The sequence below is a fragment of the Ammospiza caudacuta genome, chromosome 19 (genome assembly GCF_027887145.1).
Source record: "Ammospiza caudacuta isolate bAmmCau1 chromosome 19, bAmmCau1.pri, whole genome shotgun sequence".
Taxonomy (NCBI): domain Eukaryota; kingdom Metazoa; phylum Chordata; class Aves; order Passeriformes; family Passerellidae; genus Ammospiza; species Ammospiza caudacuta.
This window is the reverse complement of record NC_080611.1, coordinates 11959393-11972167: the sequence shown is the minus strand read 5'-3', so window position 1 is coordinate 11972167 and position 12775 is coordinate 11959393. Positions and strand designations below refer to the sequence as shown.

At 67.2% G+C, this 12775-nt stretch overlaps 2 protein-coding genes across 2 annotated transcripts; one reads left to right on the top strand and one right to left on the bottom strand.

Moving 5' to 3' along the window:
- Window positions 1–2431: 2431 nt before the first annotated feature.
- On the top strand, window positions 2432–5371 carry FSCN2 (fascin actin-bundling protein 2, retinal). The gene is made up of 5 exons (XM_058817450.1): window positions 2432–3254; window positions 4482–4638; window positions 4722–4843; window positions 4911–5078; window positions 5166–5371. The coding sequence occupies exons 1-5, from the start codon at window positions 2432–2434 to the stop codon at window positions 5369–5371; spliced, it is 1476 nt and encodes a 491-aa protein (XP_058673433.1).
- A 973-nt stretch (window positions 5372–6344) lies between these two features.
- Window positions 6345–12447, bottom strand: FAAP100 (FA core complex associated protein 100). Its single transcript, XM_058817449.1, has 9 exons — window positions 12283–12447; window positions 11578–11696; window positions 10421–11397; window positions 9744–9894; window positions 8066–8820; window positions 7675–7808; window positions 6976–7092; window positions 6563–6649; window positions 6345–6482 (listed from the first exon to the last, which is right to left on the bottom strand). Exons 1-9 carry the CDS (start codon window positions 12445–12447, stop codon window positions 6345–6347), a joined length of 2643 nt encoding a protein of 880 aa, XP_058673432.1.
- Window positions 12448–12775: the final 328 nt, after the last annotated feature.

The following is a 12775-nucleotide window of genomic DNA, read 5'->3' as shown; positions in this document are numbered from 1 at the left end:
CCACAGGCCACCCACGCCCGCTCCTGGTGCCACTCAAGCCCACGGCACTGGTGCCCACCGCTGTCCCCACGTCCCACGGGATTCCCAGCCCTGCCCAGCCCTACCCAGCAGCTCCCGGTGCCACCGCGACGGGTGACACGGGCACTGTCGGGGTGCAGAGGCGGCAGCGACCCAGGATGGCCTCGGGGGTGACGGGGGTCCTGGAGGGTCCCGTGTCCCCGAGCCGGGCCGTGGTGGGACACGGAGGGCCCCGGGGGGGGGTCTGGCTTGGGGGGGCCGTGCAGGTGACCCCCGCATCCCCCGCGTCCCCGGGGACGTCCCGGCCGCACCCCCCGCCCGGCCACGGCCCCGGGGCCGCCCCCAGCCGTGACTCAGGGAGGGCAGGGCCGGGCAGGGAGGGGCGGGGGCGGGAGGACCAGGAGGAAAAGGAGGAGGAAGAGGAGGAGGAAGAGGAGGAGGAAGGCACCACCCCCGGCACGCCCCGCCGCCTGGTGTCCGTCTGTCTGTCCGTCCCTCCGTCCGTCCGTCCGTCCCCGCTGCCCGTGCGCAGGGGCGGAGTGAAGGGATGGTGGTGGGATGGTGGTGGGATGGTGGTGGGATGGTGGTGGGATGGTGGTGGGATGGTGGTGGGATGGTGGTGGGCGGGTCCCACCTCGCAGGTCCCCGATTCCCCTCCTGATCCCCCAGCGGACCCCCCGAGCCCCTGCCCTGACACCCCCGGGCTGCTGGGGCAGGGTTGAGCCCCCCCCATCCCTCTGCAGCTCCCTGCCGGGGACTGGGACCCCCGGGGTACCGCCACAGCCCCCCCGTACCCCTCCCTGGATGGACACCAGGAGGGGCTCCCCCCTCAGAGCCCCGACACTCTCTGACCCCCACCCCAAGACCCTGCCTGACCCCCCGGGGCTGTGGGGCACGGCTGAAGCCCCCTCCCCCCTTCCCCTCTGCCAGCCCCCCACCAGTGATGTGGGCTGGGGACCCCCTCTGGCAGCCCAGCACCCCCATTTTCCATCCTGGTGTTGGACGGAAATCGGGGGGACGACCACCCCGAGGGGTCGCCCACCCCAGCCCCCTGCGGGGTTGTCACAAGCACGTCCGGTCCCAGCAGCCCTCAGTGGGGAGGGGTCCGGCTGTCCGCAGGCCGGGGGGACACAGGGACACGCTGTGCCCGTGGGGCAGCGCCCGGGGCCCCCCCGAGGGGAACCTGACCCCGCCGGGGGTGGCGGGGGGGCCGGCGTGTATAAATGCCGCTCCAGGCCGCGCTGCCGGGCAGGTGCCGGCGGGCACCCACCGAGAGCCCCGCGGCCCCCCCCGGGCCCCCCGGGCCCCCGACCCATTTATTCCCCCCTCGGCGGGCCCCGAAAGCCGAGCCGGCTCCGTTTCGGGGGTCAGTTACAGCGGGCGGGCGGGCGCGGCTCGGGTGTCGCGGCTCGGGGGGCCTCGGCACCCCCCGGCGCGGGCAGCGCCAGCCCAGCATGAAAAAGTCATGAGCAACCAAAGCTGGGGCTGTGTGCGGGAACAATAACCGGGCACCGGGCTGACACCGGAGCCGCAGGGCCCGGGGGACGGCGGCGGGAGCCGGAGCGGCACCGCCACGGCACGGCCGGACCCCGGCACGGGGGTCGGGGCATTTCGGGGGACCCGGCTGGTGACAGAGCCCGTCCCCGTCTGTTCCCCAGTAGAGCGTGGGCGAGGCCGGGGGTCCCAGCAGGGCTGGGGTTGGAGTGGGGACTGTCCCCTACTGTCCCCTACCCCGCTGTCCCCTCCTGTCCCCATCCCCTCCTGTGCCCCCCAAGGGCCGGACCCTCATCGGACCTTCCTCTCCGCCATGAGCTCCGGGCGGGCTCAGCCCCGAAGGAGCCCACGCCCCTCGGGGGCGTCCGTGACCCCGATCCACAGCTGCAGGAGGGATTTGGGGCCACAGGACAGATGGAGGCCAAGGGCCCCAAAGCAGGATAAAAGGTTTACACTAATCAAAATGCCTGGCTAATTGGAAAAGGCGCTTAGGGGCTGGCCGGGAGGCGGCGCGGCTGGAGGTGACCCGCTGCTGAATCAGAGGGGCCGGTAACCTTAACCCGCCGGCATCGGAACGGATACGCCGGCCCGGATCGGGTTCCCACCCAAGTTTTCCACCCGCGGCTCCGCCACAGCAGGACGGGGCCGCGGCGAGGGACGGTGGCGTGGCCGGGGGCTGCCGCGGTGCCCCCTCGCCCGGGCGCCCCCGGTGCCCATCGCAAGCCGGCCGCTCTCTAATCCCACCCGCGGGTGACCGAACGGGTCTCAGCCCCCTCGGGGCCCCGTCCCGCTCCGTGGGTCCCGGGCAGCGCAGCCGCCCCTGCCGCGGGCGCTCCGTCCGGCCCCGCCGCGACGCCCGGGCTCGGCAGCGCCGGGGAGCCCCCGCCGGCCCCCGGGGGCCGCCCCGCCTCGGCGGAAGATGCCAACGAATGGGATCCACCAGGTGCTGAAGATCCAGTTCGGGCTGATCAACTGCGAGAGCCGCTACCTGACGGCGGAGAGCTTCGGCTACAAGGTGAACGCCTCGGCGCCCAGCCTCAAGCGCAAGCAGATCTGGACGCTGGAGCAGGATGAAGCCGACAGCTCCATCGTCTTCCTCAAGAGCCACCTGGGCCGCTACCTGGGCGCCGACAAGGACGGCAAGGTGCGCTGCGAGGCGGAGCAGCCGGGCCGGGACGAAGGCTTCAGCATCATCACGCAGTCGGACGGGCGCTGGGCGCTGCAGTCGGCCCCGCACCGGCGCTTCTTCGGCGGCCGCGAGGACCGCCTGTCCTGCTTCGCCCCCAGCGTGACCGAGGGCGAGCTCTGGACCGTGCACCTGGCCATGCACCCCCAGGCCAACCTGCTGAGCGTCAGCCGCCGCCGCTACGCGCACCTGAGCGCCCACGAGGACGAGATCGCCACCGACAGCAACCTGCCGTGGGGCGTGGACGCGCTCATCACGCTCTGCTTCCAGGACAAGAAGTACAGCCTGCGCACGGCCGACGAGCGCTACCTGCGCTGCGATGGCACCCTGGTGCCCGAGCCCGGCGCCGGCACCGGCTACACCCTCGAGTTCAAGGCGGGCAAGCTGGCGTTCAAGGACTGCGACGGGAAGTACCTGGCGCCCACCGGACCCACCGGCACCCTCAAATCCGGCCGCAGCTCCAAGCCGGGCAAAGATGAACTCTTTGACCTGGAGGAGAGTCACCCCCAGGTGGTGTTCACGGCGGCCAATGGCAGATATGTCTCCATCCGGCAGGGTAAGAGCTCTCCACACCCATTCCCTGCCCGCCCAGGGACCCCCACAGCTCCGTGGGAGCACCCCTGGGACCCCCACCCTGGGGCAGGCCCCACAGCAGCAACCCCACAGGGCTGTGCCTGCCTGGGGAGGATCCTACAGCCGCATCCTGGGGACACGGGGGACCCCAGCCTGGCTGCTGGAGAGGGACATGGGGGTCCTGTGTGCCTGGGGGGGCTGAGGTCAGTGAGGATGGAGTGGGAGCAGCTGGGGAGGAAGGTGTGGGTGTGGGTGTACACACGTGTGTGCATGTGCAGGACTCTGTGGGCGTGCACAGGGCTCTGTGTGTGTGTGAACACGTGCAGGGGTGTAGGTGTGCACAGGTGTGTACGTGCGCGCACACACACACACACACACACACACACACAGAGGTGTGTCACACTCTGTGCAGCATCCACAGGGTCACACGTGTGCCTGTGCACGCCACACATGATACCCTGTGTGCACACATGTGTGTAGAGCCAGCAGATGTGACCACAGGTGAGCAGAACTCCTTGTTGGAGACCCAAGGGGACCCCAGGTGCCCCCCAGGGACAGTGCCACCCCTGTGCCAAGCAGCTTAGTGCCGGGTGACGAGGGGGACCAGCTATAAATAGGGGTTTGTGACCAGATGGACACGGCGGTGACAAGCTGATTAACCAGCCCAATTAGCACAATTGTTCGCAGGAGGATTTGGGGGCAGGGGAGGGTGGCCATGGTGGTGATGGGTGGGGTGGGACAATGGCTGCAATGGGATTGGTCCTGCTGGCCAGGGCAGGATCGCTGCCAATGGCCACAGCGGGATCAGTGACCGTGGACAGAGTGGCTTTGGTGACAGGAGCCAACGGAGTGGAACCGATACCCATGGCTGGAACAGGATGGGTGCCAATGGCTGGAGTGGGACAGTGACAATGGGCTGGAACTGGTCCTGATGGCCTGAGTGGGACTGGTGACAATGGCTCAGTGGGATCAGTGCCTGTGGCTGGGTTGGGATTGGTGACAGTGGTCACAGTGGGGTCACTGATGATGACTGGAGTAGGACCAGTGCCAACTAGTGCCAAAGTGGGATCGGTGACCATGGCCAGACTGAGGCTGCTGCCCAGGGCCAGGACAGGACCAGTGCCAGTTTCTGGACCATGAATGGCTCTGATGGCTGGAGCGTGACCAGTGGTCCAGAGCAGGACCAGCACCAACCTCCACTCTCCCCCAGGTGTGAATGTCTCTGCGAACCAGGATGAGGAGCTGAACCACGAGACCTTCCAGCTGCAGATCGACCGTGACACCAACAAGTGCAGCCTCCACACCAACACCGGCAGCTACTGGACCCTGGTGGCCCACGGGGGCATCCAGGCCGTGGCCACCGAAATGTGAGTGAGGCTGCAGTGTGGGATTCAGAGATGGTTTGGGGGGACGCAGGCACCCCTAATTCACGCTGTCCCTCTGCCACCAGCGCTGCCAACACCATGTTTGACATCGAGTGGCGCGGGCGGCGCGTGGCCCTGCGCGCCAGCAACGGCCGCTACGTGTGCACCAAGAGGAACGGGCAGCTGGCGGCCGTCAGCGACACCGTGGGTGAGTGCTGGGGGGCACGGGGGGGACCGGGGGTGCCCCGGGGTGCTGAGGGCCGCGTGCTGCGCAGGGGAGGACGAGGAGTTCACTCTGAAGCTGATCAACCGGCCCATGCTGGTGCTGCGGGGCGAGCACGGCTTCGTCTGCTACCACCGGGGCTCCAACCTGCTCGACTCCAACCGCTCCGTCTACGACGTCTTCCACATCACCTTCAGCGACGGCGCCTACCAGATCCAAGGTGGGTGGGCTAGGGGGGGCTATGGGGTGGGTGGGCGGTCCTGGGGGTCCATCCGGCCCGCTCTGACACCCCCGGGGCTCCCCGCAGGCCAGGGGGGCAAGTACTGGTACGTGGCGAGCAGCGGCTCGGTGTGCAGCGACGGGGACCTGTCCGAGGATTTCTTCTTCGAGTTCCGGGAGCGGGGCCGCGTGGCCATCAAAGGGAAGAACGGGCGGTACCTGCGCGGGGACCCCGCGGGGACCCTGCGAGCCGACAGCGAGTCCGTGCTGCGGGCCACGCTCTGGGAGTACTGAGCCACCCCCGGAGCCCCCCCCGCGGCCACCCCCCTGTCCCTGTCCCTGGCAATGCGGGGTGGTGGCAGCTGTGTCCCCCCCCCGCGACTCACGGCATTAAAGTCACCTGGATCATCACACCGAGGCACCATCACCTCGTCCTCCTTCCCATGGAGATCCAGCCCTGCTTCCCTCCCAGGAGCGCACAGACCCCGTGGAAGGGGCTGATCCGGGGGCCAGGGGGACGCAGGGACCCCCAGGGCTGCCACACGGGATGGGGGGGTCAGCAGAGCAAAGCCACAGCAGGCAGGAGCCCGAGGGGGCTGCTCCTCTGCCAGGCTGGGGGAGCAGGGGGTGGCAGTGGGAGACCCCCACCCCGAGAGCGGCCAGGACCCTCGGGGAGGACGGAAAGGAACAGAGCCAGGCACGGGGTGAGCAACAGGATCGTTTTCATGGCAGACGACAGAGTTACAGACAGTGGAGAAGTGCGGGAGGGGCCGCGGCCGGACCACGCCGCACCGGCATGGAGATACGAGATCATTTATAGAAACAACGGGGGAGCGGAGACCCCCTCCCCTGCCCAGCAGAAAACGGGGCTCCCCCGGGCACAGCACCCTGTTTGTCCTGATCCTGAAGGCGGCTCGGGGGGCTCAGCCCGCGGCCGGCCCGGCTCGGCTCGGCTCGGCACGGCCACTACACTACCACGGATCCACAAGACAGCGCGGCCCCGGGGGGCTGCCCCGGCCTGGCCGGGCTGGGGGGCGGCGGGGCAGGGCTGGGCCAGCCCAGGAGCCCCCGCTCCGCCACCGGAGCCCCGAGACGCCCCCGGTGCTGCCGACAACACGACCACGAAACACGCACAGACACACCCCCCGCCAGACCGGCCACCGGCCCCGCTCCTGCTCTGGTGGGCTGGGGTGAGGTGGGATGGGGGGCTCTCCCGCGGGCCCCCACCCCGGCCGGCGGGGTTTGGGGCGGGCTGGCCGCCCCCCGCTCACAGCAGGACCAGGCTGGGGTTCCGCAGCTGCCGGTAGATGTTCAGGAGCTTCTCGGTGGCCGTGGCAGAGCCCTCAGCCCCGTCCCCGGCCAGGCTGGGCTGGTCCCGGAGCGTCCGCGCCTCCTTCAGCAGCATCTGCGGGAGCGGGGCAGGGTGAGGGACGGGCTGGGGGTGGGGTCCCCACGGGAAGGGAGGGAGGGGATCGGGGGGCTCACCTCGTGGTTGGCCTGGATCTGACGCAGGTACTGCATGCGGAGGTCGGGGGGGCCCGAGCCCTGCGCCGCCTGCTCCAGCACCAGCGCCTGTGCCAGGCAGGGAGGGAGGCAGGGAGGGGGCTGGGGGAGCTGGCAGCACCCAGCCCCAGGGACCCCCAAACCCAGGGACCCCAATCCTAGGAGCCCCAGCCCCTGGGAGTCCCAGCCTTGGGAGCCACGGCTCCAGCAGCCCCCAGATCCTGGGAGCCCCATCCTTGGGAATTCCCAATCTCAGGGCAGCCCAAACCCCACATCTGGCACCCCCAGATGCTGGTCTGTCACACCATGGCACCATAGAAACACCCCCACTGCAGCCCAGGCTCCATCCCAGGGGGTTTGGGGTCACTTGGGGTGCCCCTAGCCCAGGGGGGTACCTGTATGCGCCGGATGACGGCGTGGTGTGTCCTGCACATGTGGGCCAGGGATGGGCTCTCCATCAGGATCTCCACAGCCTGGATGGGACCTGCAGGGCTCAGGTCATTCATGGCCACCTGGACAGTGAGAGCAGTGTCACTGCCAGGGGGCCAGAGCCCCTCCCCACAGGCACCAGGCTCCTCAGAAGGCTCCAGACCCCCCCAAACCCTCCCACCCTCTCAGGAGCAGTTGTCCCCAGCCTGGTGCTACCAGGTGAGCCCTGGCAGAATGAACACTGTCACTCATCACCCTGGGGGCATCTGAGATCTCAGGTGCAAATCCACCTGTGCCAGGTACCTGGCGGCCCCTCAGGTGGGGTCAGGCAGGAGAGCTGGGCAGAAATCCCTGTTTTCCCTGTGCCTTTAGAGGGGAATTCTGCATGGGGTGGATTTACAACCCAAACCCACATCCCAGTGCATTTTCTAGAACCAAAGAAATGGGAACATGTGGAGAGGGAGGGAAATGACCACAGCCTTTGGGAAGCCCAGGGTTGGGGGAATGGAGTGGGAATGCTGCCTGTGCAGCCCAAGGGAGGGGCTCAGAATGGCATGGCCATGCACCCACTCATCTCCCTGGCTCCAGGAAGGAGCTGCCTTTGTGGGATGGAGCTTCCCTGCAGGATGACCCATTCCTTGGCTCAGGGCTAACCCATTCCTTGCCTCTCTGACGAGCAGCTGGACGTGGGCACCGTCGGGTGCCGTGCCACACACCGATGCCACCTCCGTGCTCAGCGCCTCGGCCCCGGGGTTCTCAGCCAGCAGCCAGCGCAGGGTGGCACAGCAAAGTGGGACATCTGGGGACCAAAGCACAGAGCAGAGATGTGACACTGCTGACAGTGTGTGCCTGAGACAGCCCCTGAGGGAGCAGGGGTAACAGAGGACCCCCCTACATTGGGACACACAGAGTTGTGTCACTGCCACGTGTGCCAAGGCTGTGCTGGGGGCAATGGGGTCACACAGCCCTCTGTGCCCAAGGGAGGGGCTGTGACAGTGCCACCCTGCCCCAGGAGCCCCTCTGTCACTGCTGGGATGCTCCTCTCCAGGGACCCACCTGTTGCCGAGGTTTTGAGAGCACTTTTCAGCAGCTCCGAGGACACCCGGATGGACGCTGCCGAGGGGGGCAGGCTCTCCTCTGCCGGGGTTTGCCCCTCCTCGGGCTCAGTCTGTTCCCGGGACACTTTGAGGAAGGTCTCCACAGGGTCTGAGGGGGCAGGAGGGGCGCTGGGCCCGGGGGGGCTGCTCCCGAAACGCAGGCACTGGAGCATGTCAATGGTGCATTGGCTGAGGGGCAGGCAGATGCCCTCCCTGTCCGGGGACAGCAGGGGCGAGTCGTCGGGCAGGAAGTCATCCAGGTCCTCGGAGGAGTCGGAGCCACTGCCCAAAATATCCCTCAGACTGTAGTAGAGGGCACAGGAGATGGTCAGAGGCAGGTCCAGCTTGGTGTCGGCAGCGGGGCCGAGGGGCAGCGTCAGCTCCCGCTTGCTGCCAGGGAGCAGCTGGTCAATGGGGAAGGTGAAGGTGGTGGCCGAATCCACGGATTCCTCCTCTAAGGCACAGGGGCTGGCCAGGAGCTGGACACAGAGGGTCCAGCCCTCCTCCAGGCTGTACTCGCTGCAGTTCTCCAGCAAGCAGGAGATGGTGACGGTGTCCTGGAGCAGGAGGCAGCTCCAGTTGGCAGTGACGGTGCAGGCGATGGGCTTGTGGCCCTCCTGGCTGGAGAGCAGCGCCGCGCTCACGTTCATCACCTGGTTCAGGCTGGCCAGGGCTCGGTTCCTCTGGTCCACAGCTTTCTTCAGGAAGGACACTCTGCAAGGACAGTGTGACAGGGATGGAACAACAGGAGGGACACCGGGATGGCGCTGTGCTGCCAAGCTGAGCTGCTCCTGGCGTGATCCCACCACAGGAAACCGCCAGCTTCTCTGCCATGGCAGCCACAGATCCATGTTCCATCGGAGCTGAGCCTGTGGAGCGGCTCAGGACAGCCAGACCTCAGGAATACCCCTGTGGATGGAGGATGGAGGGGGGCTCACCCACAGCCCCTCCCCACACAGCCAGCCACGGAGGATGGAGGCATGTGCCTGCCCTGCCTGTCACTGCCGCCTTGGCACGCGTGGCAGGCGCCTGGCACCCTGCCTGTGCCACCTTCTGCTGCCATGGCTGCCGCTGCCAGCCCGCCCACGGCACCGGGGGTGGCTGTGCCATGGGAGGGGGCTGCCCTCAAACACTGGTTTTATATTATCGAGCCTGGGGGGGCTTCCCAGCCAGGAAAGGTAAATGCTGGAGTGGTTTTCCAAGAGAAAAGCTTGAGGAGAGATGGGGGTGTTCAGCCCGGAGAAAAAAAGGCTCCAGAGAGACATTAGGGCCCCTCCCAGTGCCTAAAGGGGCTCCAAGGGAGCTGGAGAGGTACTTTGGACAAGGGCCTGGAGTGAAGGATAAAGAGGAACGGCTTCCCACTGCCAGAGAGCAGGGTTAGATGGGATATTGGGAAGGAATTGTTGTCTCTGAGGGTGGGCAGGCCCTGGCAGAGGGTGCCCAGAGAAGCTGTGGCTGCCCATGGATCCCTGGAAATGTCCCACGTGGGTTGGATGGGGCTTGGAGCAACCTGGGATAGTGGAAGGTGTCCCTGCCCATGGGGGTGGAATGGGATGAGCTTTAAGGTCTCTCTTACCCAAACCATAATTAATTACTGGCAATGACCTGCACAACCCTGAGCTTGATGCCACCTTTACCTCTCTGAGGTGTCCCCAATCCCCGACAGCAGCTCCTTGATCCTCCGGCCGATCTCAGCTGGGGTCAGCTCCACGTCCGGCTCCTCGGGGCTGCACAGCCCACAGGACACCAGGCGGCCCTTGGCCGACAGGGCCAACAGCTCCGACTCCCCTGCGGGCACAGGCAGGGGGGTCAGGGGCCAGGAAGGGAGCAGGGCCTTCCTGGATGGCTGAGGTGGGGGGCACAGGAAGCAGCATGGCACTGCTTCCTGAGGGAAGTGGGATGTGATGGAGACAGACGTGGATCACCACAGCACAACCTGCTCACACACAGAGCTCTGAGAGGGGACACCACCCTGTGCCTGGCCAAGGGCAGCAGCACCCAGCTGTCACACAGGGGACCTGCTGGTGGCACAGGCTCTGTGGGCAGCCAGTCCAGAGGCACACTGAACACCTCATTTTGGAGGAAGCCTGATCTGAACTGGCTTGGGGCTGCCCCACAGCTGCCAGGGCTGGCGACCTCCTGCAATGCCAAGCTGAGGGACTGGGAATGAGCAGGGATGAGCAGGAATCACAATGGACAAGAACAACTTACAAAACCAAGGCGAGCCAACAAAGATGAAAGATGGAGCCCCACCCACCCCACACAGAGCTGGAAAGAGAGGAGAGCTGAGATCCCACCCTGCTGCCCCCAGTACCTTCTGAGGCCCGGGAGGACAAGGAAAGCGCCACCACGCTACAGATACTCAGGCTGGCCGGGGACAGCACGGGGGGCAGCACGCCGGCGCCGCTCTCCGTGTCCTCGGGGTCCGAGGAGTCGCCCGCCCAGTCCAGGTCCACGGCGGAGATGTCGGAGTGGGTGCTGTAGTACATGCGGGAGCCGCTGCCGCAGGCCGCGCACAGGATGGGGCCCCGCAGGTAATACTCCCTGAGCTCGGGCACCGTGGCCTCCTCCCGCTGATCCGCCTTCACCGCCACCATCTTCCCGTAGTGGCCCACGGCCACCACGCAGTCACAGCCGGGCTCGCCCGCGGGCGCCTCGGTGTCGGTGTCGTCGTCATTGTCGTCGTCGTCGTCGTGTCCGCGCCGCTCGGTGCGCAGCGCCCCGATGAACACGATAGGCTCCTCCAGGTGGTGCAGGATCTTCACGGGCGGCGCCGGCGTGGACACGTCGCGGCAGCCGTCGGCGGCGGGCGAGGAGCTGAGGGCTTTGAGGGGCACGGAGCAGAGCTGCCCGTCCGGGAAGCCGCACAGGATCATGGGTGACTCCAGCATGGCCACGTCGATGCCGAAGAGGAGGCTGAAGAGGGGCTCCTCCAGCACGAAGCCCCCCGAGCACCAGAGCCCCTGGGTGCCGGGCGCGGCCGCGCAGCACAGCACGGGCAGGAAGCAGGAGGGCGGCGCGTCCCCCGCGCCGTCCCCGGGAGGGCTCCCGGGGCAGAACTCCACCTGGCTGACCTGCCGGTACGGGGGCCCGTCCTGCTCCGGGCGCGGCAGCTCGTGCAGCCGCATCCACCACTTGCCCTCGTCCTGGGCCAGCGTGATGACGAAGGTGCTGAGCAGGGTGAACATGCTCAGGCTGGCGTCGGGGAAGATGCAGGCGTCCGCTTCCACCGGGAAGACGCCGGAGGGGCCGTTGCTCTCTTGGCCGTCGCCGTCCGTCTGCTCCATTAACCTTTGGGAAAACAGGGAAGAGCTCTGAGCCAAGGCGAGGGGAGCAGCCAGCGTGTGCCTTGGCCGCCTCTTTGCCCGGCCCTGGGAAGTGAGCTCCTGCAGGAGAGCTGTTAGCGCCGGCAGAGACGGATCCAGAGCCTGACAGGCAGGGCAGCCCTGGGATGGGGTCACCCCTGCTCACCTGCTCTGCTGCTCCAGGGACACGCAGTAGATCCCGCTGTGGGCACACAGGATGTAGAGCTGCCGGGGCTGGGGCAGCAGCTCCACGTGCCACACCTGGTCAGGGCAGCGGAACACGGCCTGGCAGGGGGGACACAACCAAATGTCACCTCCCACGGCACCCGCGCGGGCGGCTGGGACAAGGCGGCTCCCTGCAGAGGGGGATCCACAGCGGTTTCCAGGGACAAAGGGATCCCTGGGCAGCACCCAGCTGGGTGTTCCTGGGCTGGGGGGTGGGAGAGGGGCTGAGGCAGCCTGTCATTCCCGCTCCCTGAGGGGAAGGAAAACAGGGAGCAGGGTACGTGCTCTACTTTGCCGAGCGGGAGCGCAGTGTGGGAGGCAGATCCCGCTCATACAGCGGTGGATTTCTTAGAAATGGTAATCAGAACAAATTAACAAAGGCAGCAGCGTGTCAGTCAGGGCGCTGTGACAGCGGGGACAGCAGCCAGGCCTGGGGGAGAGAAGCCCCTGTGCAGTCGGTGTGTCCCACAGGACTGGGAGAGGGGCCAGCTGGCAGCACCCCCAAACCCCAACAAACCCCACAGCAAGGGGTGCTGCTTGTAGGGTTTGTTTGTTGGATGCTGACAGAGGGAATCCAGGGGTAGGGAAAGGGCTGTCCCCACGGGATCGGGGGCACAGTGAACCCCCACCCCACCAAGCCCCTCACCTTGAGCACTTTGCCCTCCTGGTCGTACACGTAGACGAACTCGGTGCCGTTGGAGAGGTAGATCTCGTTCTCGTGGCACAGCACCCGCGGCTTGCCTGCCACCAGCCCCCCCACCGGGCAGCAGAATCCGGCCAGGTAATCCACCCTGTGCCCCACCTGCGCCATGGTGCCGGCCTGGGGGCGTGGGGAGGGGGCACCGAGGCTGTGAGGGGCTGAGCCGGGACCCCCGAGTGGTGGGCAGTGTGTGCTGACGCAGCCCTGCAGACCCCTGTGCCCCACAGCCCCTTCCCCCCTGACTGAGACCCTCAGACCCAGCCCCACAAGCAGCCCCCTCCCAAACATCAACCTCAGCCCCCCAGTCCCACCTCCACGGCCCCCAGACCCACCCAGATCACACTCCTTGTACCCCAGACCCACCCCAGATCCCCCTCATCACACTCCTTGTACCCCAGATCCTCCAGACCCACACCAGATCCCCCACATCACAGTCCTT

Bases quoted from the DNA above. Each gene is read 5' to 3' on its own strand.
- FSCN2 (XM_058817450.1), top strand. From the start codon at position 2,432: ATGCCAACGAATGGGATCCACCAGGTGCTGAAGATCCAGTTCGGGCTG. The intron at 4,844-4,910 runs GTGAGTGCTGGG...CGTGCTGCGCAG, and splicing joins GGCCGTCAGCGACACCGTGG to GGGAGGACGAGGAGTTCACT. The intron at 5,079-5,165 runs GTGGGTGGGCTA...GGCTCCCCGCAG, and splicing joins CGGCGCCTACCAGATCCAAG to GCCAGGGGGGCAAGTACTGG.
- FAAP100 (XM_058817449.1), bottom strand. From the start codon at position 12,447: ATGGCGCAGGTGGGGCACAGGGTGGATTACCTGGCCGGATTCTGCTGC. The intron at 9,895-10,420 runs GTACTGGGGGCA...CTGTGCCCGCAG, and splicing joins GTCCTCCCGGGCCTCAGAAG to GGGAGTCGGAGCTGTTGGCC. The intron at 7,809-8,065 runs GTGGGTCCCTGG...TTTGGTCCCCAG, and splicing joins TCTCAAAACCTCGGCAACAG to ATGTCCCACTTTGCTGTGCC.